Here is a 27897-nt window from a genome sequence, read left to right on the forward strand (position 1 = left end):
TTAATATGACAGATTTTATGAAAGCATTTTTAATTGGTGTAAAGTCCTTACAAAGAATTGTAAATAAATTAATTTTAGCTTCAGCTTAATCCTAAGTCAATATATGTATATTCACAAATCCATGTCCGGTTCACGCAAGCCCTCCGAATGCATTTCTTTTCCAGCCAACTGAAGCATAACTTTGTCCTCTAAATTTTTATCCAAAATCGAATTGTTTACACCGCCCTGGAATAATTAATTTATTTATTAGAAACAGCGTTATAGCACATTTCTACTAAATTTTGTATTCTCTCGCTAAATATAAATATATGTATGTATAGAAGAAATATAAGGAAATTAGTAAATCAATGACAAATACTAATACACTTACATCGCCTTCTTCAGAGTCTTCATCTTTAGGTTCGTCACCAATTCCCCAAACTTCTATATTGCGTATTTTATAATCTTTACGCTTGCTAAGCTGGACGTAGTCACGATAGGTTGTACAAGATTCGCTACTTTGTCCTATTCCATAGTCACTATCAATCCATAATCCCCAATAATTAAACTGACCACCGATTCCCTGCAGGATTAGAATAAAAAATTTAAATAATTTTCATTCTATCGGCTCTCTTTGTACTCAGATCCAATTGAAGGTTGCTGAACGAAAAATAAAAAAGGGCAAACAACCACAAATCCCTTAAAAAGTCTAAAAAGACGTTAAGCCCTGAGTAGATATCAACATGCCCATACTGAAAGTTGAGTGGTAATTATGCTCGAAATGAATTTGCAGTTTGCTTTGCAAAGCACCTAGAAATGGTATTTGTGTCTAACTAAATTAACTTTTGAAATTGAAGAAATCATAAAAGGCAAGATAATAGTACTGCAAAAAGTTATAATGGAGAATTTAGGTTAGGTTAAGATATCGATCTTAACAGGGATCTCACTTAGCCAACTTAGAACGCTGATCCTTTGAGGTACCTAAAACTCTTATATAATAGATCAGATAGACTTTTATATAATAGATATAATAAATTGTTGAAACGGCCACTGCCAGTTTCCGCTATGTCTATTGGTTCGTTGAAATTAAGATTACCGAGATGTTTCAACATTAGTGTTGTAAAGACGGGGCAATGGAGGAGAAAGTTCCTTTGACAACTAAGGTTCGAAAGATTTTTAACCTTACCACATGAGTGCCGATTCGACAATGTCCTATAAGAACCTCTACAAATTCGGCAAAATGAACTTTTCTAAGAGTAAGTAGTTCAATAGATCTCTTTTGCTTTACTCTAGACCACAAGGAACTCGCAATCGCACAGGAACTTAAAGGCGATATGCGCTGCTAAACGCACGCGAGGTCCATTGGTCCATGTCAATGGGGAAAGGTTGTCTTCTCTGGCTAGCCTATCGGCTTTGCAGTTGTCAGCAATTACGCTATGACCAGGTACCTACTAACGGCCTCAACGTTAGTATTCTGTTGGATAAATGCTCTGCTCTGCTGTTGAAAAAAATGATCACCTCCCTGAAGGTATTGCTGGTGTTAGTCACGGTGAGACACGCACATAAGAAACATCAAGGCTTCTTAGCAAGTATAGCATTTTCGAGCACACTTCACCAGACGAATACACCATAGAACATTATTGGCTTCACTATGGTTTCGTAGAGCCGAAACGCCATCTTTAATGAGTCCCCACGTTTTCCTTATAGCTCCTCTTWAGTAATATGAGGTGGCATCGGTTAATTACTCTCTGCTCAATATTTGGCATCCATTAAAGCTTTCTATTACGTAAAAGCACTAGGTATTTCAATATATCAACATGTTGAAGTTATCCTCCGAAAGAGAAGAGACGCTTACTTTGGTTGACGGCTAAACCTCTTATATTGCGATATCACTTTGAGGTACCCTTTGAATGCATCATAGACGGAATTTAGAAATTTTCATTGAAACATAAGAACTATCGTAGATATTCACCCGAATGCCTCGTTCCTCGAGTTCTTTAAGTAGGTCGTTAATCACCAAGATCCAAAGCAGAATACTTAAAAAAGTGTTACTAAATTGCTAAAGATGACTCCTTTCCAAAATTTAATAACATACAAATTCGAGTTTCACGCAAAATATGGCACTGTAGAATAACTAAATAGAAATAGTAGTTCAGCTATTCGCTATGGTGTGGAATGTAGGCCATTTATATAAATTTAAAAAAATATTTCTCATTATTGAATTCGTTTCGATCGGAAAACTTCACAATTCGATCGAAAATTATTACGTTGAAATCATTGAAACCGTATCGAAAATTAAGTTTTCGATGCAGTTGAACATAATTGCCGACTCGATGAAATACATTCCGTGGCTAATAGATGGCGCTAATTTCGAAATCATTGAAACCGCAAAATCTATCCGCTGATGTAAATTGACTAAAATGGAGCATTTGTAAGTATTTATTTAAAAAAATAACAGAGACCGCATTGAATTATGATTTAAATGTGCGATTTAGAGACAAGAAACAAAAACACGCCAACAAAAACCAATTTGAAGTACTAGTGGATATAATGAATGGATATAAGACATAGCTAAAGGATTTTATCAAAGAACACCAGCGGAWATAAATGCTTTTTGGGAAGACACTTCAGAAAAGTTAAACGCAATGAGCTCTCCWGTCAAGAACAAGACTGGATGGAAAAAGTATAAAATAAAAGCACTCCCTGTTGTACATCAGTAAAGGGATTGAAAGGTATACAAAGTTTTGGAACATCAACAAACAAGTAAGAAAAGACCAATTGACGACATTTCTTCACAGGCACATATGCAAAACGAAATATCATTTTTGTCGTCTGACCAGCAAATGGAGATACTGACTACCTGACCCACTGTACACCGCACAAAAGCAGAAAAAAAAAATGGGTCTACTTGAAGAGCAAATAAATATCCAAAAACAGATGGAGGACAATGTTTCTAAAGTTATGAAACTAGCTCTGTTACGTGCACAAGAACTGTCTGAAACAAACAGATGGATTAGAAAACTCTATGAAATTGAAATAATTTTAAGAAAATAAAGCGACATAAGCTGTGATGGAAAAGATATTCATAAATTAGAAACCAAAAAACAAATTTTAGAACTTGAGCTACAACATACAAATAAGCCATAAGTTTTTATTGTAATTTCTACTAATTCATTTCATGAATTTTTATGTTTATTTAAATAATTGTAATATGAACTTTTATTTAAAAAAAAAATTACAAAACTAGCTCTAATTCTATTCGCTGCATCGGTAGTTATACGAGTATATTTTAATTAAAATACAAACGAATATTATGCAATTCGCAGCATAAATTGCGTAATGTAGTCCTCGTTCACTACAAAAACAACGAAATACCGATTTTAATAAACCTATTGTTTCTCAATAACAATTCGGCCTTTAGCAAGATTTGCGGTTAAAATACAACGCCATTATCTTTACGTGAGTTCCATCAACTACCATTGCCACACCAGGAATTTTTGAATTTTGAAAAACATATGTTTTTGCTTCCAGTTCTTCGCTGACAGTCATGTTAATGGAAATCCACCTTGAACATAGCCTGTACTCAAAAATGTTGAGTACTTCATATAATACAGCACAAAATGTCGATTGGGCCATATTTATATTGAAGATCTTTCTAATACAATGTTGAGAGAACGATGTCTTTTGTCATTTCCCCCAAGATATTTTCGCATGCATTCTCTCAAAATGTATATAAATGCTCTTTTGTTGATCCGACAATTTTTGATGAAACTCCTTTATGTACATATAGTACATATGTAAATAAAATTTTGTTTTTTTGGTTTAAATAGTTCAACTCACTAATAGTCATCCATTTCTAACACGTCTTTTGAAATATTCCTCAAATTTAGGTGCTCATGACGAATATTTACACTATTTTCATGAATACTAATTATAATATATTTCACTTATTAAACATAAATGTATAAACCCAAAGAATAAAAACATTTGTATTCGGAAATTATAGCACACACATTTCATGGAGATGCAGCATCAGTGACGCCTTAAGCTTTCTTTCGGTATTGATGTCAAATAACTGAAGATATGTAAAGGAGAAAAGGCWTGATTTTATCATATTTGGTTTCGATGTTCTCCTTGTAGCAGAAATTCATATTTTTAAATCGCATTTCATTTGGTATTTCATACACGGAACTTCAACCGTTATAACCCTGGGTTCAGGTAGCAATGGTAATATTTCCCAGCCCACTTTAAAATTTAACTTTAAATTTATCAGCAAATTATGAACCAATTTAGGCGGGTATTGTCACTTGCGATGCGAATTGTAAGTTGCGAATCTCTAACGAAGTCGCCAGAAAATGGCGAACGAGTGACGAAAATAAATTTCTGGTATTGCCGCTGGCCAAAAAACGGCATTCGCTTCGCCATTACTRWCAAAATTTAACGAATGTATTTTTTACTCGCTATTTGAAWTGGAAAGGACGTAAGTAAATTTTGATCTTTATTTCAGCAATTGTAATTATTTAATTATATTTAACAAAACGATACTTCTAGAACAAAATGTACAACAACGCAGTAATTCCAAAAATTGGTTGYTTTAATRGAAAATAATCCGGACGTCGCCAGAGGAATGGGGAATTTTGGATCGACAAAGAAAAGCAGGGCAGACCAATGGGACCTGTTCGCTGCCGAACTCAATGCCATTGGTCCACCATTGCGAAACGGGCGCCAGTGGAATAAGGTAAAAATTTAATTAATTTAATTAATTTGTAATAAAAATACAATAAAATTTKTATACCAATTTTACTGTATTAAATTCATAAAAACTCACAATCATTGCATTTATGCTAAAAAATCCTTTTCTGTTTAGATAGAGGTGTTTGCTTGTGGTAGGAGCATAAATCGCAGTATGGGTTCCATCGATGCAGCCTATTACATATGGTATTCCCGATCTTGAATAAAATTTGCTCCTTGCCTGCTGCTTTTCTTCTTCACTCATATCTACGCTTATATGGGTACGACAAATTTCATTTTCCAAAATGGGTATGATCTCTTTTAAAATAAGGGAAACTGTTGGCTGAGCAAGTCCCTACTAAAATTCATTCCCTATAGCTTATTGGTAACTRCCATGTGCAAAAAATCTGAGCGCGGCATACAATTTTAACATCGTCTTTGAATTTATCCAGCACATACATAAATGCGTCCTTGTTTAAGCGGAAATTCGCAACGAATCTACAAATAAGTGTACATTGAACAATAACTTCTTATTATTCGTTATAATTGAACTGGATACATACACCGTGTTAGGTAGCTCTGTAGGATTAGAATTATATCTAATAAAACGGCGCTGTCGAAGAAGATTAGTTCGCGTTTCCACATCGTAATTATCCTCAAAATACAGTACGGCGATATTAAACATATTTTCGAATTTCAGTTGATATAATAATAAATATTTTTAAGTATAAATGACACAAATGTCAAATTCGGATGAACGCGCTACTTTTTTCTTGAATGGCAACGACATATTTTAGCGAATACATTCATTCGCCAATCACAATGCAAATTTGGGGTATGTTCGCTTCGCAAGTGACAATACCCGCCTTAGTAATCAATTCATTGCTGGTGGTGACTATAATCCAAAAAACAGGCGGTGGCGTTCATCGCTCACAAATACCGATAGCTTTGGAATTACAATGGTTTGAAAATTACAATTGGTTTGGCAATGAATAAACCCATGTTGTTAGTTTTGACATAGTGTTCGACTTCGGCGCTGTTTTTTGCTTAAGAATATTGGAATTTAAGTCTTACTTGCATATATTAATTGATGTCATGAGTTGAATTATCATTTGTGTAAATTCAGCAGGCAGCAGCATTACCATTTGCTGAATATGCATTTCCACTTTTTATACTCTTGCAACCAGTTGCTACAAAGTATTATAATCTTGTTCCTCTAACGGTTGTACATATCACCTAAGACTAATCGAGATAGATATAGGGAAATATATATACAAATATATAAATAATCAGGATGACGAGAAAAGTTCAAATCCGGGTGACTGTCTGTCTGTCCGCCCGTGCAAGCTGTAACTTGAGTAAAAATTGAGATATCTCGATGAAACTTGATATGTGAGTACAAATCTTATAAGAACTTCTACTGACAGTGAGAAAATGGATGAAATCAGTTGCACCCGAACTTAGCTCTTCCTTCCTATCAATATTGATTTCTCAATCACGACTAACGAGGAGATGGGTTGAGAAGGGTTACATGACTGGACTTCAGGGCCGTTCCGAAACAAACTTTCAAAGGTAGTATCAGGAACAATTTAATTTAAAAACCTTTAAAGGATGCAGTGTGCCCTTCTCCACAGTGCACACAGCAGGCTGCTGTTTCTTTCGATTTTGTGCTATCAGATGTTGGATGATTTTGTGCAAATTTAACACACATAAACGGTTTGTTGCAGAAAATGACATTTGTGTTTTATTTACATACAGTTCCTCAATTTACTGATCGAGTGTGCACAACTTTTTAAATATTTCTTTACTGATGTTAAATAAAATGTTGTACTGTATTAAGAGTACTGTTAAGAGTACCGCTAATATTTCCATTCTTTGTAACTGCTTACTTCGCTGAGTTCATTGGGGGTAGCTGTACGCGAAAACTCATTCGATCAATTATTTCAGTATAGAGGCAAATGTTGGATGTGCACATATTTTGTCGGTAGAAACATTTTTGTTTTTTTTTACATAAAATTGAAAATTCTTAGATGAAACCGATATCAAAGGTAACAAGACTGACAGAGAATATCTTACAAGGACATTCCCACCGTGAGATGGCACACAGGATTCATTGCTCTACATCCACCATAAAAAGTGTTTGCCATGTTTCGCAAACAAAGTATACAAATTTCACAATCGAAGATTGGAAGAAAGTTATCTGGTCTGACGAGACCAAAATAAATCGCTTTGAATTATATGGGAGGCAGTGGGTGTGGCGCCGGAAGGTGAACCACCATCGTTGAGGCATTTGTATGAATTTGGGGTTGTATGAATAGGAATGSGGTCGGAAAATGTAACATGATTTTAGGACGAATGACCGCATCCAATTATATTCAAATCTTAGATCAAAACCTCTTAGAAAGCTTGAGTCAATGGGATTTCACTGTTGAAAATTCAGTATATAATTATTGGCATTAGTGAAGTGACAAACTAAGTGTCCTTGCTTGGCAATAATGAAGACCCTTCAGCACTGTTTTATATGCACGCTCCTCTTTCATTTGATATGTGTGGAAGTCTACATTAGCGTCAGTGAGAGCTCTTACTACTTTTCTATAGCTATTACTATCATTCACATAAGCCTTACTTTGCCATCTCTGACTGACTTGTAGGTAGACGTGCCTTTACCTGCAGCTCCCTAATTCGTTTCCATATTATTAACATTGTGTGGTCGAGAACTTTCAGTCCACAATGCGTAGCGGTTCGATCTACTAGCCGCTTGAGAAGTGGAATTTTCCTAAATAGTTTTTGCATTTTAACCCATTTTCCTCCGTTTTCTAATGAATCAGTGTCGGAATTTTCTATATCAAATGAGCCCCCCTTATTAACTGCTGCTTTCGGAGATATCCCTTTCCGATTAGAGGGTGCTGTCAGCCATTTCTTGGTAACTGCCAGCAGACCAACTCAGGATCTGACATCAGTAGACACTACAAATACTATAACACCAATTATGGCGTCGTGAAAGACGATGAATCGTAGATTTATTTAGAGTCCGAAAGTAAACAACAATCAATTAAATGGGTGTTTCAAGAAGATCCAACCCCAACAATAGTTTTTCGCGCACGAAGCACTTCTAAGCTAATGTTTCCCTGGTTTTTTGAAAAAACTAGACATATCGCAAACATACCGCCTGGGACAAATCTATCTTCACCACAACAATGGAATCAAAACGTATGTTTGGGGACACTTCAATCAGAGTGGCGAAAGCACTTTGAAGATTAGTTCAAATTGTTGCAAAAGTATATAGACGTAAATAAAGAATATTTTGAAAAACAATAAAGCGATTTTCGAAAATTWACCTTGTAGTTGACTATGTTTATTCAATCATAGAATCCATTTTTTTGCATGGGTTATTGTACGATAATGTATTGTTTGTATAGAATACTTCGTTATTTACGTTAATTTTCATAGCGGCTTGGCAATATTATGCATTATATTGGAAGAATGTAGGATTGTGAGGAGCTGTTGACGTAACTTCTCCCTCCTTTAAGATTCTTCCGAGTCGTTATTTTTGCAATTATAATTTAATTTCCTTCATAATTGAGAATTAGTAATTAAAACAAGTAAGGAAGTGCGAAGTTCGGGTACAACCAAACTGATTAAATTATATGTTTTATTTTAAAAAATACCATCGAGTATCTTAGAAAATTCACTACACGCAAAACCTCGCCAATAACTTAAATGAAATCCGATAAGTAGAGTAAGGTTTATTTCGTCGAAAAAAGACCAGGCACTTCGAAAAGAAGTTTTTGTGCGGTGACCAGCCTACAGCATCACTGGATCAACTGAAATCAAAAAATCAAAATGCTGTCCTTAGTTTATTAGTTTATCTTTCAATTGACATCGAGTTTTTTTTTTTAATTTTTCAATTTTTGGTACCATTTTCAGACCAAAATGACAATTTTAGACGAAAAAATCGATCTATTTGTTATTGTAAAATTGTTAGTAATTAAAATTTCATTCGAGAGCTATATATACATATATAGAATATTTCTACAAAATTTCAAAACAATAGATGCAGTCGTTTTTTCTGTAGGCTAGTCACAATTACATATTTGGGAAARTCGATTCAAAATTCTGTACACTGAAAAAATTAAGATATCTTGATTTGGATCTGGATTTTTAAATAAAATACGTGCATTTCATCACCGATGCCAGGTCCATACAGTACATTACTATCATCCAGGTTATCTGAGACATCTTTTTGCTCCTGTCTGCGTAAAACTCTGCCTTCTTTAGTCTCGCGAGCAGCTCGCTCGTCCGTTTTGCTGATCCGATAAAAGTCGGACGAGCGCGCCCATTCATGCGCACTTGGTCCTGAGTTGATGCCCAAATCTTGCATGAAGGTCAGAAAAGCAGTAGAAYCTTCGTTGAAAACTGATGCTGCAACATACGCTGCAATTTCAACGACAGTTGCAATACCACTGACTGATTTGAGACTAACGTTCCAACAGCGAGTCTTTGCTTAAATCTTCATAGATTGGCTTCATTGCATCTAAAACAACAGCTGGAAGCGCAGCGTAAATGTGCTTGAATGATTGTAATGGTTTTGAATATTCAGCCTTATTCCACTCGCACCATGATTCATCGCATTTTTCATGCTGAAGGTTTTTATCAGCCGAAGAATAATGATAAAAAGTCGGCCATATAGCGCTCCTCATTTTGTTCACAGAATCGTGATTTCGTCGAACTGCTAGCCCATAATACACTGTTAATTTATCGATCATTTTGCCAGTTAGTTTGCCTTTCCCGRAAAGACTTTTCCTCTTCACTGTTTTACCAGATTTCGTTGTCACTATCTTCCTTGTTTATTATAAAGTTAGAACCGTAAGGTTTCGCCTTGACAACTCCGGGATGGGTTTTGGAATCATCATCACCAATATAATTACCGTATTTTACTTTTGATAATTCTATCGAACGTTGGAACATTTTCACGATTGCATTCACTTCCATATTACCGGATGGCCCACTGTGATTTGATTTACATTGTCYTTTGTTCACGTGCTCCTTGCGCAAATCTTCATTTTTGCTCCAGGTTTCACATAAGTTGCAATACAAACTGCTGACAAAATATTAAGAACTTTTCCGGTCCAATAGCCGATCAATGACGATACACCAAAGAGCGAATTAAATCTTCTTTTTTTCCAAGTGCCGTCTCCGGATACTGTAATTTCATCTGTGTCTTCGCAATTTTTTTGTTTACAAGTCTCTTCTTTTTCTTCGTTTTTTCTATTTATACGCAACAGATTTTACGCTGTCTTTCATTTTTTTAATGAAAGTATTGTAGCACGGTTTTGAAATAAAACTACTTGCCATGTCTAACAATCCGSAAAATTTCTCACACCCGGCATGCCCTAGTCCTAAAACTCGCGTTACGAATGCAAATCTATTATTTATTTCATAGGCATTACCATGAATTCTTTCACACGRCGGAACATATTTTGGAATTTTGCATTTTTCACGCGTAACTTTTATTTTGAAGCCAAGACCTTCTTTTTCACAAGATTCAAATGACACTGAGCTATCWCACGCTTTACACTTMACTCAAGTTGCTATAGCAGAAAAAACTAGGAGAAAGTCTCTAATTCGTTAATGTTTCTTGAGATCTTCCTCAATTTCAAGGGAAGCATCCAATTTGAGTTTTCTCGCCAATGTACTAGACGCTCTAACTTCCGTTTCTCGCTCCTGCGGCCTCTATCTTTTTCTTAGACGGCTTATTTTTCGGCCACTCTGTTTACGTCCTTCCCTGYCAGTTATTTTCGGCATTTTTTCGATCGCTAAGAAAATACTACGAAATCGGGACAAAAATGAAATGACGCAGATATGTGCTCTCCTAAGCGTTCAAGTTTAGACTGTCTWCATTACAGGATACAATTTACCGTACACATTTAAGTTACCTGAACRTATTCGGACCAAAAGAGGGGACAATATCAATACAATAGAGGCTGAAGCAGCTGCCCCTCGCCGCTCAGCGCAGGTAGCTGGAAGGCGCGCAAACCTAAGTTAGAGGTACCGTTATTCAACCTGCTGTAACTTCCTTAGTTTTTCTCCGAAGGACCTAAAACTTTAACACAATATTCTTGAGATGTTAATGGTTCAGAAAAAAAATGTATAAAAAAAGTTGTCAAACCTTAACCCCCCTTAAGATATATTATAATATTTTGTTATAAGTATATTGACTTTCGGGATGGTTGAAGAATTAAGTAGCGCACAGGACCGTTGTCGTTATAGAAAGTATAAGCGAATGTGTCACAAGCCTTTTGTTAGATAGTCGTCATCTGCTGTGGTGAAATGCAATTTGTCCCCAGGTGTGTTGTATCAGTGCATGTTGTTTTCCGAGGCTAATTGTGGTGTTCTTCTAAGGGGAGTTCAGTTGTACTAGGGTGCGCCAGTTTTTCTCGGATAGAGTGGGGGAGGTTTAACTCATTTAAACATACTGGGCCCCTAGCGGAGTAATTCTGGTAGAGTACCCGAGGGCGCAGAATACCCGTAAATGCTAAAAACGGCTTTGATTTTAAACATATTTGGTATGCATCTGCTTTTGTTTCCTTGATAGATTTACTATTTGTGGTTTTATTGAAAATTTCTTTACCATCGGTTTGTTAGATTGTCCGTGTTATCAGTTTATAAAAAATAGTAACYCCACGCCTGGCTCAGATGTGGCCAGAATCCGTACTCCTTAGCCCTGGAGTTAGAACTATGAAATTAGAGGAATCTTGCGAGAGAATGGCTGTGAATGGAAAACGGCTTCGATTCTTATAGTAGAAAAGTCTTCATAGTTAATTTGGTGCTTTGAATAGCTGATTCCCATAACCCACCCATATGAGGAGCGCTTGGATACGATAAGAGCGACCTTTGTTTTTTGTAAGTATAGGTGCTCCACTTTATCGCATTGGAAGTATGGTGATCCCTTAACTTACTTTTGAGATTTTATTTATGAAAAGTGTCGATTTATGTCGGCCATTATTTGATCGAGTAGTTGTGGCTTTGGAACAGTCCTCACAATACTGATCTTTTATAGTTTTGTTTGTTATTGGAAGTTTCCTCAACTTTTGCAATTTTCTTAATTGTGAATTAAGATATTTTTCCCCAACTTGTTTTGGTATGGTGGAAACTGGTTCTACAACTAGTCCATTTTGTATTTCGCTGTGCAGCGTTTGAACTTTTTGTTCCTTTGAGCAACATGATGTCTATTGGCAATTTTTAGAATTGTGGACTTCGGGATTTGCTGTTGCAATTAAACCCGTGGTTCTTTGGAGTGAGATTTAATATCTGCTGTAATGAAGCATTGGATTGTGTCTTTTGTGACAATATAAGCAATTAAATTTGCTTTTGCAATTTTTGGATTGTGTTTATGGGACAAGCAGTTTGTACAGAGTCTTTTTGATCTGACAAAGTTGTTCCTTTCGGTAATATTTAATTTTTTAAACTTCTCGCAAGTTTTAAGCTTATGCCCTCATGTGCATACATCGCATGACGTATTCTTTCTCTATTCGGATGTGAACGATTGTATTTTGTTCAAAATTCTATTTGATTTGTTTTTGCTTCTAGCTTGGGGTTTATTGAAGCTTTCACTTTGGTCGTGTTCAATGTTCTTATTTCTGACTATTTTTTCCTGTACCCTTTCCGCAATTTCATTTTGGGAAGTTAGGAAGTCTTTCATTTGTTGCCAGTGCATATGKTTACCAGAACAGGGGCCCAACTGTCTGTGGGCATATTCAGAGTTGATAAAACCGACAAGCAATTAGAAACAGTGGATTCTAGTTTGATGAAATCTACACTTGTTTCCTTCTTAATTTTTGGCAAGTTCATTAGTGTCGTTACTTGTTTATCGACCAGTATTCTTTCGTTTTCATATCTTGCTTTTAGAGCTTCTCAAGCCAAATTGAAAGTATCATCATTTAATGCGAACTGTTTTACTATGATGCCTGCTTGACCTTTTGTTTTGTATCGGAGGTGATACAATGTTTACGCTTGTGATAATTGAGGATGGTTTATATAAACATCTGTAAACATGTCATGTGACATAAAATGTTTCTGTGTCACATGAGGGCACCTCGAGGTGGATGCMWGAACTTGCCTTTTGACTGTATATTTGTGGCAGCTCTCCACTACTGTGGGGAGTAGGTGCAATTGCTTTTATTAGCTTTAGTTGATTGGAGATCATAGCTTTTGTTWCTTCGTACTGGTCCAAGCAGTTTTYGTATATTGCGGTGGCAGATAATTTAAAATTTTGTGGTAGATCTGAATCGTCAGAAGCTACAATAGCGTCATGAGCCGTTTGGAGGCGAGTCCAAAAATTTTTCTTTACTTCTAATAACGATTCAGAGGTTTGGTGAATCGGTGAGGAGGCAAATGTAGTGCAGTATTTAGTTGAACTGTCACTTTATGAAATAAATCTAGCAACCTGTTTTGAGGGTGTAGTTCCAGCTGTACTTTGATTTTTGTTATTGTTCATTACTTTGGTTGTATGTATAAATATTTTTTAATATGAAATAAAGGTTTCTGAACTGAATAATTTTTTAAGTATAATATATAAATGTTTTTCTTTCAAAAGACGGGTTATTTTTTTATTAATACCGCCACTTATTTACTTGCTATTTAAATTAATTTTTCTTTATTTTAATTTTATTTTTTAATTTCAAGTACTTTATATATAGGTATATCACCCTAATAATTGACTTGTATATACTTGTTGTTGTGCAATTGAAAGCTCTTCGAAGAGATCAATGCGCTTTGTAYATAAGTATGCATGAATGTTTGCAATATCGTAAGCAATTGAGAGCTCGTTAGAGAGATCAATTCGCTTTTTGTGCTTGTTTTTGCTTGTCAAAGAACAAGGGGTATGTAGGATAATTTCCAATGTGGACTTATAATATTTGTGTGTACAAATGTGCTAATACACATTTTGCATAGTTCTTACAATAACGCATATTTTGTTGATATAYTTTTTATTGTTTTTGATATATATGCAAATGTTATTTAATTTTATCGTAAAAGAGAGTTTGAAATATATTATATACACTTATGGTCAAAATAATAAGTACATTCCTTTAGCCTGCGGTCATGATTGAATTATGAATGTTTGGTGAAGTATACGAATGCAACGCTGGGTTGGTTTAAATAAATTCAATCTGGTAACACCTTTTATGGGGAAAAAACAATGGGGAAATCCCCACATTGCAGTAAGCAATTGTTTGTTCAAGGTCGTTTTTTAAGTGGTCAAAATAATAAGTACATTGTTAGTTATACCATTTTTCACATTTAAATCTTCAAAACTGATAGCAGCCGATATTGGTAGTGTAATATCTTTCCGAACGGTTCGAAGAAGGCAGAAAAGTGCCATTATTGCGAAATAAAAATTTGAAGATAAGATTACAATTCGCGAAAAATCATGCAAATTGGTCCGGCCCAGGTGAAAAAAAGTGGTGCAATATCTTGTGGAGTGACGAAACTAAAATAAATTTGTGCGGAAATGACGCCAGGCGGAATGTTCGCCGTCCGAAAGGCAAAGAATTGCATTCACGGTTTACAAAAAAGACCGTTAAACATGGTGGCGGCAACATAATGGTCTGGGGCTGCTTTTCGTGGTATGGTGTAGGACCAATACATCGTATTTCAGACACCATGAATACATTCGAATATAAAGAGATTGGTTCCAGGATAATGGTGTGAGTACTCTACAATGGCCAAGTCAGGATTGGGAAGCAATCGTTCCAAAATAAGGATCAGTTATGGAATTTTGTTGAAAAAACCTGATATGAGATTCCAATTGATGCGTGCCGCAAACTTATCTCCAGTATGCCAAAACGAATCTCAAAAGTAATTGGAAATAATGGCGGATATAYTGGATACTGATGAAAGAAGTAAGCAAACATCAAATAGGAGACAGAAAACTCAATATAATAATTTTTTTCATTCGCAGATACCTGATGTACTTATTATTTTGTCCAGCCATTTTTTCAGTCTTTTATTTATTTGATTGAAATTTAAGTTCCTATTGTAACTATTATTACTAATATTTTTATTTTTGTTATATAAGACATATATGAAATTAAATGTGATATTATTTTTCTTTAAACATGAATGAAAGAGAATTTATTACACTTTGAATGCTACTTATTATTTTGAGCATATGTGTATATGCATATATGTATGTACGTATGGTTCTTTTTATATCTTGTTTGTGTTTTTGTCTCTTTTTTATTTGAGACTTGCTATTTTGACTTTGTTACTAATTATGTGGATACAATCCCGCTTAATGCTTTATTAAGCAGAAAGGGATTGCCAGAAATTTTTCGCAAGTATTTGCTTGAACATTAGTTGCTTGGATCAACCTGCTAGGCTCCCTGTTGCGTATTGTTGTATTTAGGTAAGTTTTGAACACGCCCGGTTACTAGTTTTTGTTTATGGTTTTTGCTTTTAGATTTCGCGACCGAATAGTGTGTTTTGTTTTTTATTTTTATTTTGGGAGTTTCGGCCACGTTTGTTTATTGGAACAAAATTAATTTCCTTCTTGTTGTGCGGCGGTCTTTTGATAGGGTTTTTTTCTTTTTTTTCCGTTATATACGTATTGATGTAAATATAGTTTCTTGTGTCACTGCACTTTGTTGATTTTAGGTAGCGGTAACTAGATACACAAGTGTATGTACATATGTAYATTTCTCTGTTATATACAAATTATTATAATTTTCACAAGCCACTGCTATTATTTTATTTTAAAAAGTTCCATCCAGTATCTTCAAATTCACTACACGCAAAACCTCGCCAATAACATAAATGAAATCCGATAAGTTTCGTATACGCATACGAGTATATGTATGTATGGTTTATTATTTCGTTATTATACTTAATATAAGAAACAATAGTTAATATACATATATTATAATATTTTGTTATAAGTATATTGACGCTCGGGATGGTTGAAGAATGTAGTAGCGCGCAGGACCGTTGTGTTTATCGAAAGTATAAGCGAATGTGTCAAAAGCAGTGATGATCCAATCCTTTTGTTAGGTAAATAGTCGTCATCTGCTGTGGTGAAATGCAATTTGTCCCCAGGTGTGTTGTATTAGTGCATGTTATTTTCCGATGCTTTAACTCATTTAAACACAAACATTTTATACTCTTGCATCAATCAAAGCCAGGGAAATACATTAAGATGTACAGTACCCCGCCAACGGGGGGTATTGAATTTTTTCCACTGCATAAGCATTAAGTAGGCTGTGCACCACATGTTACTACGTGTCAAATATAAAAAAATGTACCGTGGCAATTAGTAGGACTTAAATACGAAATCATATGGAAATGTTTACTTCACTTGGAGYTAGCATTTGTGATTTCTGACTCATCAAAGATAAATTGAGTGGCGTAGTGGAAGAAACCGAATTTTGTATAAGTGTTTAGCTATTATTTTAGAGATTCCAGAGTTTTATTTATTAGGTAAGTTTTTTTTTTTAATTTTTTATTTTTTTTATTTTTTTGAAGTTTTCTGAAGCTTTATAATATAAGCAATAAACAAACATACTTTTTAGGAAATGGGCAAAAAATCGGACATTTCTATCGAAAAAAAGTGCATCCTATAGAGAAATAAAAAAATTGAGAGAGTGCAGCGACTGTTACTCGAGTAGCGAAATTGTTCACACGTTCAAAAATGGTGCCGTTGCTCSCACAAGTGAGCGTAAAGTAATGAGGCTCGCTCTAGAAACGCGTACAAACTAGCTAGAGAAATTACAAAGGAGCTAAATGATGTCCATGTAAAAATGTTGAAAGAGATAGCTCAACGCATCTTTTCAGAAAAAACTTGAAATGAAACCAAAATTGAGATTAGAGCAAAGTACATAAGCATAAAAAGTTATGAATAACCCCCAAAAATCTCCATTCAAAGTTACCGTGGTAATTAACATGGTTTTCTTCTTAACAAAGATTATCTTTAGCGACGAATGCCGGCTATACACATATATCACGATGAGGCGCCCTGTCCTATCTCCCGACGAATTACTGATTCTCTTAACAACTTGAATATCGATATATTACCTAGGGCGTGCAGTTAACCCGACCTAAGCTCCATCGGTAACTKTTGGGCATTCCTTAAATCGAAGGTCTTTTCCCGAAAAAATCTCACAGAGGATCGGAACCTGAGTAATTTTATATATATATATTATTTATAACTCATACAATAACCGGCATATTCGGCATAAGATTTGTTAGAAAACCGAATATCATTAGGTCACAATAGACCCAAGGTGCAATCCTCACCTATGTATCATTAGGGTACTTTACATACAATCTCTAATCACATGGAGTAAAGGCAGCCGGATATTCGAAAATCCTGATATTAGGTAGGTCAAGTTTTCGCCCGGGGGCTTGAACAGTTTTGGTTCGATTTTCCTATTATATTTAAGTTGGGTAAAGTTGGTTCTTGTGGCTTTGGGGGTTTATGATATGTACATTAAACTTATTAAAGGGCTGGGCCACGCCAACCTTTTCAAAATGTTTCGCCCACAAGTGCGAATTTACAGTTTTATATATTAAGTTAGTGCTTAGTTACGACACTTTATATGTTTTCTTATAATAGCGTGAGTGTGGTCCGATCACACCCATCTACAAAGTCGTAATTTTTGTGCTAATGAATCCTCATACACGGACGGACGAATAGACAGAAAATCACCCGCATTTCAACATTTCTCCTCATCCTGATCATTTATATATACAAGGAGCGTTCCAAAGTAAAAAGGACTTAAAAAAACAGAAACATTGGTTTTTTGGCTAAATCAATTAATTTTAATATAATAGTCTCCTTCTGCTTCAATACCCCCTTTATGCACGGTCCAAAAACATGTCGAACGAGTGTTTTAGCTCATCGGCCGGTATCGCCGCCTGTATGCCGATGCAAGCCTTTTGAATTGACTCTACGTCCATGAATTTCAATGATGATTTCGGCTGATTTTTGATGAGTTCACGTACAGTCTCGATGAAATTTCTGGTGATCACGAATTTTGATTGGCCCATATCATTTATGTCCTCAGGTCCACTTTGAAAACGTTGAAACCACGCTTGCACTCTGCTACGGGATACGCAATCATCGCCATAAACTTTTTTTTAATTTTAAAACAAAATTAAATGTTAGCTCTTTGTTCGAAGCAGGGGGCGCTGCCTCGTTTAGTTTTAGATGATACGTACAACCGTTAGGTGAACAAAACTTTTATACTCTGCATCAACAGGTTGCAAGAGTATAAATGCACAATTTGGCGATATTTTATAAATTTAATTGCATATTTTTTTTAATATTTTCGAATTTTCCCCAGTAAAATATTGTCGAATACAAGTTTTGAATTTGGGTTCTAATATTAATAATATAACTAGTGTCTGATTTATTTTGTTTAAATATTTTTCCAATTTATTTCCATATTTTTTACCATCTTCGTTTAAAATGATTTGGAATTCTTTACATTTTTTAGTTTCATATCTTTTAAATATTTAAGTAATAAACTTCCTTTTTTATTTCCATAACTTTTGAGTTTTTTTTAAAAGCTTTTAAACTTTTTTTTTTGTTTGTTTATTAGTTATTCATTGGATATAATTAGGCTTCGAATTGCTTCCGCATCCACCGTATTCTCCAGATCTGTCCCGGAGCGAATATTTCATGTTCTTAGATCTTAAAAAATGCTCACTGGGAAGAAATTTTAGAGGAATGAAGAGGAGAGCGCCGAAACTAAGGCTTATTTTGAACCAGAGGATAAATCGTGCCACAAAAATGGAATCGAAAAGTTTGAAGGCCGCAATAATCAGTGCATCACCCTTGAAAGAAATTATGTTGAATAAAAAACCAAATTTTCCAAAATAAATGAGTTTTACTATGGTAAGCCGGCAACTTTTGAATTCTCTAACATTACAATATTTAATTTGATCACTTGTTAGAATATCGCTGTAAAACCTTTCCATTCTAGAGGCGGCTATACTCGTATTGTCTTGAATGTGCACAATATTGTATTGCAGAACCTTTAATTTCGTCATGAAATCTACTTGTAAAACATGCTTTTTTTCGTCTTCTTGTTTTTCTATATAGTTTACGTCCTATATGTTAATTATACATTTTAATTTTGAACAACATGAATTAAAATGTAAGTTTGTATTTATTTGTGGATGCATTGTTTCAATATTTTCTGCGTTGTCACATACTTTTCGATTTTTTTAGCGTGAAGAGCATTTTAAAAATTTAAATTGTTTAACAAAAAATTATGTAAAATTTTATTATTTGAACAAATGAATCGTGAAAAAATATCTACAGTATAGCACGACCATTTTTCTTTGACTTCACAAAATTTCATCGATTTATTTCTAGTAGTTTATGAGAAACAAAATGTTAAAATTTTATCATGCTCTAAATTTCATCCTTCAATAACTTTGACAAAAAAAAGAAGTTTGACAAAGTATTTATACCACGGGATATGCGTCTGGTCCCCTTAATAATGAACTACTAATTTTCAAAATCGGAGATTTTTCGTGGACCACTTGACGTGGTTTGACCCAACGAATAAACCTAATAGTCGTTGCGCGCGCAGAGAAGAAAATCACCCATCACAAATAAAGTTAATGCTTTTTGACATGACATAATGATGGCAAGGTTATTAAAATTTAATAATTGTATCTTTGAAGCGTGTAGAAATTCACGCAAATGAGGAAAGTTCTCTGAACGTCGTTCACTTGGAAGATTCTAGATTTAGATCTAGTATCCTCTGGGTAGCCAACTAACATCTGTTTGCAGGCAAGATAAAGTGAGACGGCGAAACATCTCTCCCCGTCGCGTAGAAGACTGTACCAATGAAAAGGAAACAACAGCCTCGGATAAGTGTTAAAGATTATGATTTGAAAGCATGAACCTAGAATATCTGGTACCTTAATTCGGAAGGTGCCTCCGCCACTCCTTGATGTCCTCGTGAAAATAAGGGCTGATATCACCGCCGTCCATGTAATGAGATCGACGAGACAAGGACTGAGGCGAGTAGGCCATGCATTTACTATAGTGGCCATTTAAAGAAGCACAAGTTTGGTGTGGTATTCGTGGTAGGAGAGAGACTCCGTCGCCGAATACTGCCCTTCACTCCGGTGGATGAACGTCAAGCTACAATCCGCATCAATGCGAATTTCTTCAACGTATCGCTGCTTTGCGCCCACGCCCCAATAGAAGAAAAGGACGATGTGACCAAAGATGCCTTTAACGCCAGGAAGGGCGAAAAAGTTATTTTTGGAACAACGGTCGGTAAGTTCAGCCTCTACGATGAAACATCTCCAAATGGGTTCAGGCTGATCGACTTCGCCGGGGCAGCAAATATGGTTGTACCACAGATAACCATATTTCAGCGTAAGAAAATTTATCAAGCTACCTTGCTATCTCCGGATCGAAAAGCCACAAACCAGATCAATCATTTTGTGATAGACGGAAGACACCCATTCAATGTTTTAGACGTGCGCATGGTCTGAGGTCCTAATATTGAATCTTATTGCAGATAAACAATTGCAGAGAACAATTTTCGATTCTATTTGCACTTCTGTTTTCTAAGAGTACTTATCAGCAACTCGGTATACGAGAACCGTGGGACGGCATATCAAGCTCCTTACGTACAGCTTTCAACGAAACCATTGGTTTTCGGAAAATGCAAACTAATATCTGGTAAGATGAGGAGTGCGTATCGAAATGCTGAGAAAACAGACTGCCTACCTCGCAACGTTACAATCGATCACATCAGGTGACTAACAGAAGGTTTCAAGACCGGAGCATACTCTTGTAGAACGCCCAATTTATGGAAGGTATACCTCTCCATTTTGCTTAAAGGTGGTGAAAGCCTAAATCCAGGAGATGTGGAACCAAATTCCTCAATCGATGACGATGAAGCAGACTTTGTATTGCCCGAGCATGAAGAAGTTCGAATAGCAATTACCAGTCTGAAAATTAACAAAGCGGCTGGAGCCGATGGATTGCCGGCCGAGCTGATCAAAACTGATAAGTAGCATACATGTTCTTGGTAGAATATGGCCTACTAAAACATGCTCGACGATTGCAATTTAAGTGTGCTCTGTCCAATCCACACAAAGGGAAACCCCACAATCTGCGCCAACTACCGTGGAAAAAGCCTCTTAACATGGCATATAAAGTTCAATCGGGAGTATTGTGCGGAAAATTAAAACCCACCGTTGGGGAGATTAGGTAGAGAAAGACCTGGCTGCACTTGGTATCTCGAACAGGCGCCAAATTGCGAAAAGAAGAAATCTCTACACGTCCATAAATTTTTGCTATACTACACGGATTGAGCATACAGACATATTCTTGAATAGGTTAGCAAAAATCCACCGCATAACCCTCCCCGAGGATGCCGACTATCACCAGTCCATCACATTGTCCCGACTAATACCAAACGGTTCAATTGGAAGGTATCCACCTGGTCTGATTTTTTATCTGGGTGTTCGGTACAGTACAAATTCATTAAGACCTTTGAGGTTCCCGTAGCAGAATCTGGAATAGAGATCATAATGCAGACTGCGGAGAGATCATTTACGGAGATGAGAATGCCTATGAGACTAATGCTGCAGATCACCTAGCCTCGGAAAACGAGATGTGAGAAGTCGAGAAAGATCCAAAGGAGAACTCGAGGGATGTTGAAAGTTCTAACAAGGTGAGTGTTTTTCGGGTCTGAGCTTGCGGACACACTCCCAAAACTTTGTACTGAATAATAAATAATATAAATCACAGCAAACTATTTATAATCCGCTCAGCGCTGCTTTAAAAAAGTTGTATTAATTAATCTGGTATTTTATTATCCTTCTCGTGGATTTATTGTATGTTCATTTCGTATTATAATAACTTTAATAACCGCTTTAACATAGGTTTTACGTCTTTGAAATGAAATATAACATTTAAGTGGTTTTGTAATCAGTTTACAAATTGAACTGTGTGCCACGAAGATAAGGTCGAAAATATGACACTAACCAAAAAATAGCCAAAAGCTTCTTTTCGGTGGTTTTTCTCATGATCATTTTATAAGTTTCTATACATTACTAATGTTGAAAACGCCTACAAGAAATATAATTTATAATTCCCAAATCTATTTTGTTTTAGTACTGTGTCTCTTTGTAGTATGGTTTTTAAATTAATTATAAATATTTTGGGACCATCGGTGGTCCACGCCGCCAGATAAATGAATTTGTCTGTGAACCTYCGATAGTCCACGCAGCCAGAGAAGCGCAGTGGTCGTAGCCAACAGTGGTCCACGCGGGATAGTAGATGTTAATGTCCTACTAGCAAAGGAGATTGTTATCCTGTTAAAGAGTAGCACCGATTTCAAAACTACTAGCATCTGCKGTCTGTCTGTTGTTTCTCTTGAAATCTGGGCATTTTAAAATTGGGGTTTCAATGAGCGACCTTTTTAATTTCTAAAATGAATTCATATTATTGCAGTATTAAGTTTCGAATCCATTTTTAAATATTGGATTATAATTTTGTGCTACATTGATATTCTCAATCTGGCCAATTTGTTTCTAATGTGCTTGCAAATAAACTGTTGATAAAACCTAGTAATTTTTAATAAATTTTATTTTAATTTATATTCCTCGCTATTTAGGATCTTTACTAACAATCTTACAAATATCCTTATGAATAAGTGAGCTGGCACCCTCAAATTTTAAACTTGCATCATTAATATTTATAGTGTTGTTGTCCATATTTATTTTTTCCTATTCCTTTTTTGTCTCAAAATATTTTGTCCACAAAATTTGGCGAGTTTCAAGTCATGTCCGAGTCTTTGTTAAATAATTAAGGAAGAAGTAAGAATCTCCTTTGTTACTGACCTATTTTCATTCATTAGTGATAAAAAGTGTCTGTACCTACTATTACACATTTTACTTTTTCATAATATACTGTTAGCGTTACTATCGGTAAATTTCTCAATTGTATGCTAACTGAAAAAGTATATGTTTTTGAGACTTCCTTTTTATTACATTATGTTTTAAGGTCCACCGGTTTTAATACATGACATTCATATTTTTCAATAATTTCCGACAATAGCTATAAAAACTTATATACATATATAAATAGTATTCCTTATTTTGGAWTTTTTTAACTCGAATACCTTCTATTGAATGTTTTCTAAACTCCAAAAGTGTTCTTTTATCGTATCACATGTGACTCCCACGCTGCCAGTCCTTGCTAATTAAAGTCCTGCCCTCTGAAATTGTAATTCTTAATTATCGTCCTAATAAAACATACGAGAATATTTGGGTATAGTTATGCTTGTGAGGTTACGCAGTTACAGTTCTAGAACTATACCCAATTCTTACTCTTGCGTCCTCGCCTCGTAACCTGGAGACATGAGTAATCCTTGTGTAAGATACGGTAGCCAACGACTGTGCTTGGCAAATTTAACGCCAGGGTAGGCATAGAAGGCGTATTTGATATCAACAGTCGGAAAATTCAACCCCCATGGCCAAACCTCTTCAAATGGGTTAAGGCTGATCGATTTCACAGGACCGACGGACAGGGAGGGAAATATGTGTCTAGAACTAGATTCCTGCGCAAGAAAATTCATCAAACAATTTAGTTCGTAACCAGACCAATCATGTTGTGATACATGTACGATACGTCTCGCCGATGTCGAGAAACTTCTTTCACAACCGACAACGAAACGGGTTTCTATTCGACTTGCACTCCTGCTCAGAAATGCAAGTAAAACCATTTGTATTTTGTAAATGTCGAAAAACAGCTGTTACGAGAGGACTGCCGTGTTGCAGTAGAGAGAAAACAAACAGCCTCCCTCGAAAAGTAGCGATCGACCACACCACTTGCGTGGAAGGATAGATACTCAGAGTTGAAGAGGCGAGACGCTAATGCAGAAAAAAAAATAAGAGGCACTCCTGCTCTCTGAGAGCATTCATCAGCAACTCGCAATAGGGGAACTGATGCCGTCCCACGTCAAATGAAAGCGAAAAAATTTGTTGTTGTAAAGGTGGAAAAAACAGATGTTACGATAAAGACTGCCGTTTTACAGTGGAGAGAAAACAGGCAGCGTACCTCACACAGTTTCGATCGAACACACCACGAGCGGGAAGGATAGATACCCAGAGTTGTAGAAGGAAACAAGACTCTTACAAACACAAAAAAAAAAAAAAGCTGCCGGCAATATGATATCAGGTCTCAACAACCATGCATTAAGTTATGCTTTCCCCATGCTGGATAAGGAAGCGAAGCGTATGGGTATGGTTGTGAAAGAGAACAAAAGAAATATTTCCTGTCATCAAATAAACAGTCGTTGCATTATTTACTTGGCTCGAACGTCACTGTTGGCAGTCATAACTTTGAAGTCGTAGATAATTTCATCTATCTTGGAACCAGCATTGACACCAACAACAATATCAGCCTTGAAATCCAACACATAATCATTCTTGCCAATAGAGGTAACTTCGAACCGAGTAGGCAAATGAAAAGTAAAATCCTCTCTCAACAAACAAAGACCAAAGTCAACAAGTCTCTAATCATTCCCGTCATACTTTATGGTGCGGAGGCATGGACAATGACATCATCTGATGAGTCGTTGTTCGAGAAAGGAAAATTACTTTTCACTCAGCTCGTACAGTTAAGCATTGATGGAAGGTAAAATACTTCTTATTACTGATTCTGCGTAAGCTGTTCAGTTTACAGTACCATCTACTATCATTATTTTGCAAACATCACAACTTGTGAATGCTCCGCAACAATTTCGCTTCTCCACTGATATTAGTCTTTCTTTGATTTGTTTCAAAATCCCCTCACTTAAGATTGCATTCAACTTTTTAAGAAATAGGCACCATTGGTCATCTGTGGCTTCTTAAACACAATAATGTCTATCTTTCGCATTGTAATTAAAACCATCGTTTTCACAATTTACTTACTTCACCATTACTCGTAACATAATGTTAATTTCAATTAAATTGTTGTACTTTAACCACAGTAAAAGGACTGAGGCGAGTAGCAAAAAACGCACGTCAACAAACACGTCAGCCTCGAAATCTAACACATAATATCTACGCCAACGGAATTACTTCGGACTAAGTAGGCAATTGAGAAGTAAATTCCTCTCTCGACGAACAAAAACAAAACTCTATAAGTCACTCATTATTCCCGTCCCGCTATACGATGCAGAGGCCTGAACGATGACAACATCTGATGAGTCGACGTTACGACTTTTTGAGAGAAAGGTTCTGCGGAAGATTTATGGTGCATGGAATGGACGAAAACACTCCAGCTCTGAAAGTATTCGACACAGTACCTGCGGGGATAAGCAGAGGAAGAGGAAGACCTTCACTCCGTTGGAAAGACTAGGTGGAGAAGGACCAGGTGGCTACGCTTGAAATCTCCAATTGGCGCTACTTTGCGGAAAAAAAACTATTGGGGCGTTGTTGTTAACTTGCTTTAACCGCATGTTTCTATGCCAGTAAGGAAGAAGAATATAAATTAAACCTAATATCATTTTTAATAATTGACCCTTTCGTGAGCTGAAATGATTTATTTTAATTTCTCTTTTAAGGGTAGTCAAAGGCACGAATAAATGACAATTTTCAGTATTTTTTTTGCTATTAAATCGTGTTATTCTACAACAGTAGTAATATAGCATTATTATAGAATGTGTTGACATGAAGTCACGAAAATTAAAAAAAAAATATTTAATTTCCAAAGTAATAGTTGCTTGTGTTGCCCTGTTCCAAAAAAAGGTACTTGCGGTGACGACCATAAGTCCTTGGAGATTCATCTAAAATCAATCGGACAAAAAAAAAAGGTTTTATAAATAGATAATCCTGGGCCTGATCGAAGGATTTTTTGTTTTTTCAAAAATTAACAAAATGCCGGCCTAAGGAAGTATTTTTCTAAATTTTTGGGAAAAAAATTAACAGGGAATTGGTCTTAAAAAATCGAAATTTTTGAAAAAATAAAAATCCTTCGATGAGGCCCGAGTTTATTAGGTATTCTAAAAGCTGTATAAATTTCATTAAAATCTACTTACAGTTGTCACCAGTTCGAAAAACATAGTTTTGAGAAAAACGCGTTTAAAGTTTCACACTAGGGCTTTGAAGTGCCCGAGCTCTCTTTGTTTTTGTCGAATAACTCAAAAACTAATTATCGGATCAATGTGAAATTTTCAGATAATATTTTTAAGATATTACACTTAACGAAAATGCGAAAAAAAATTATTTTAAGAAAATTCTGACTCAGCTCTCAAATCATCAGTTTCTAGGTTGGCATCTATTATATTTTCAACCCAATACCTAAAAAGAGGTTGCTTGACCTGAAGTTGAATTTCTTAGTTTCAATTCAACTGAGTAGAGTTGAACGCCGTAGTAGGTGCAATAAGCATTTTCCCTAGTTAGAATATATTGCGTTTTTATATACATATTTCATACACATTGTTACTTACTAATCCGTTAGGCATAGTTTGTTGATTTAAATTTAAATATTGGTAATGGTTATTATATCCCGTGCTGTTAAAACATCGCATTGCTGGACTCAAGGTATAAAGAAGTGAACTTTCATTACCTTAAAAAAAAATGTGTAAATTATTAGAAATTGATGAAAATTATTTACGCATATCATACCAAAAAAATGTGATTTTAACTCCCAAGACTCTGGACTGTAACCAGCAAACATATACCGATCTTCGTCTTCGATAACCAAAAGAGTAGGCCCTTGGTTCAATATCTTTCCTAACATTGTCGAAAAACTTTCGCCCATTATTTGTGATGAGAATAAAAAGCGCCATTTGTTTCGATGTTCATTTGGCAAATTACTATTCACAAAAATCACATGTGGAATGTCTAAGATTGGGGTATAATTTGCGCCAACGGCTAGTCCTAACCAAAGCAGTAATTAATATATTTTTAATTTACAATTTAGTATTTACCTTCTAAAACTGGTAAGATGTTAGGGGAGGGAAAGCAGCTTGATTTTAGAGGCTTTGTGGAGTTTCTGCTATATAAGCCATTAAATACTTCTCTCCATATAATGAGAAATGTAGGATTTATCTGCAGCCATTCCTCCAGCTGACTTAAATTAAGATAATGGTCATGACCTTGACATATACTGCGAATAAGTCCTTTTGAAAATGCAAAAATTGTTCGATCTGCCGACTGGTACCCATGTTGCTTCCAACTTTCAAAGGCTTCGGTGCAATGATGGGACTCGATTTTTAAATAACTTTTTAGAACAGCTGAAATATACTGATAAACAAATATTGAAATTTACTTGTACAATAAAAAATCTTCAGGATCTTACATGTTCCAATTCCTTTATTGTGTATTGATTTGTATCAGTTTGCTCCAGAGACAGGGCTAAAAAATTTACTTTATCATCGATTGTTCCACTTTCGACTATATTATATGGTTCGGCATACCGCTCAAGAGAAATTGGAAAGTGTATCCTTTTGAAAATAAAATTTGCAGTGCATTGAGCCAAATGAGGATCTATAATGTTTGACCAATACCCCTAGAGATTTCAAAAATAGTGTAATATCTATGAACAAAATCAAATCGCAATAGTTTTATTCAACAGATATTTATAACGAAATAAGGTAGTTATCAAAAATTTGCAGAAAATAAGGAAGTTCGGGATGCKAGCCATTTGCATTTCTAGCGCGAAAAGAAGGTAAGTCCAGAAATTTGTTTATTATAAATATATTTTAAATTAATAACTTGATCCCATTACAGCATTTAATATCTAATGCGAAAAAAGTAAGGCATTTTTTTAAATATTTGTAAATACAGTTAATTAATTCCTATGTATATCTCTTTAGAAATCTTCAATTAGATCAACAGAAGCAGGAGCACAATTTTGTTTGGYGAGTTTTGTCAAATTATATACAATATTATTATTCTATATATTTATAATAGTTAATTAATTAAATGKCCAGTGCGGTTGGTCCAAATTATTGTTGGTTTATAAAAAGAAACTATTATGTTTAACCAGTGCGAGCACTTGACAAAAGTTTATTTATATATGTATTTTATATGTTTAAAGCTTCCTGCACGGTGCAAATTTTATGTAGAGTAKAATCCACTTTTGAATTGTTTAAATTATTTAGTAATTTTTATGGAGAGCATTTAGTTAGTTAACTCATTGCGATCAAAAATTCG

General features: G+C 35.4%; 1 protein-coding gene across 4 annotated transcripts; it reads right to left on the reverse strand.

The window, feature by feature from the left end:
• Positions 1 to 27250, reverse strand: LOC108976660 (TLD domain-containing protein 1; the record flags this gene model as incomplete). 4 transcript variants are annotated; one of them, XM_018945896.1, is given in 6 exon segments in its annotated part: positions 1 to 225; positions 371 to 562; positions 26187 to 26305; positions 26365 to 26619; positions 26670 to 26985; positions 27041 to 27250. In XM_018945896.1, coding segments are annotated over 6 exon segments (1206 nt in total), but the record flags the coding sequence as incomplete, so codon positions are not given.
• Positions 27251 to 27897: the final 647 nt, after the last annotated feature.

This window comes from Bactrocera latifrons, unplaced genomic scaffold, assembly GCF_001853355.1.
Source record: "Bactrocera latifrons isolate USDA-ARS-PBARC rearing strain unplaced genomic scaffold, ASM185335v1 scaffold_790, whole genome shotgun sequence".
NCBI lineage: Eukaryota > Metazoa > Arthropoda > Insecta > Diptera > Tephritidae > Bactrocera > Bactrocera latifrons.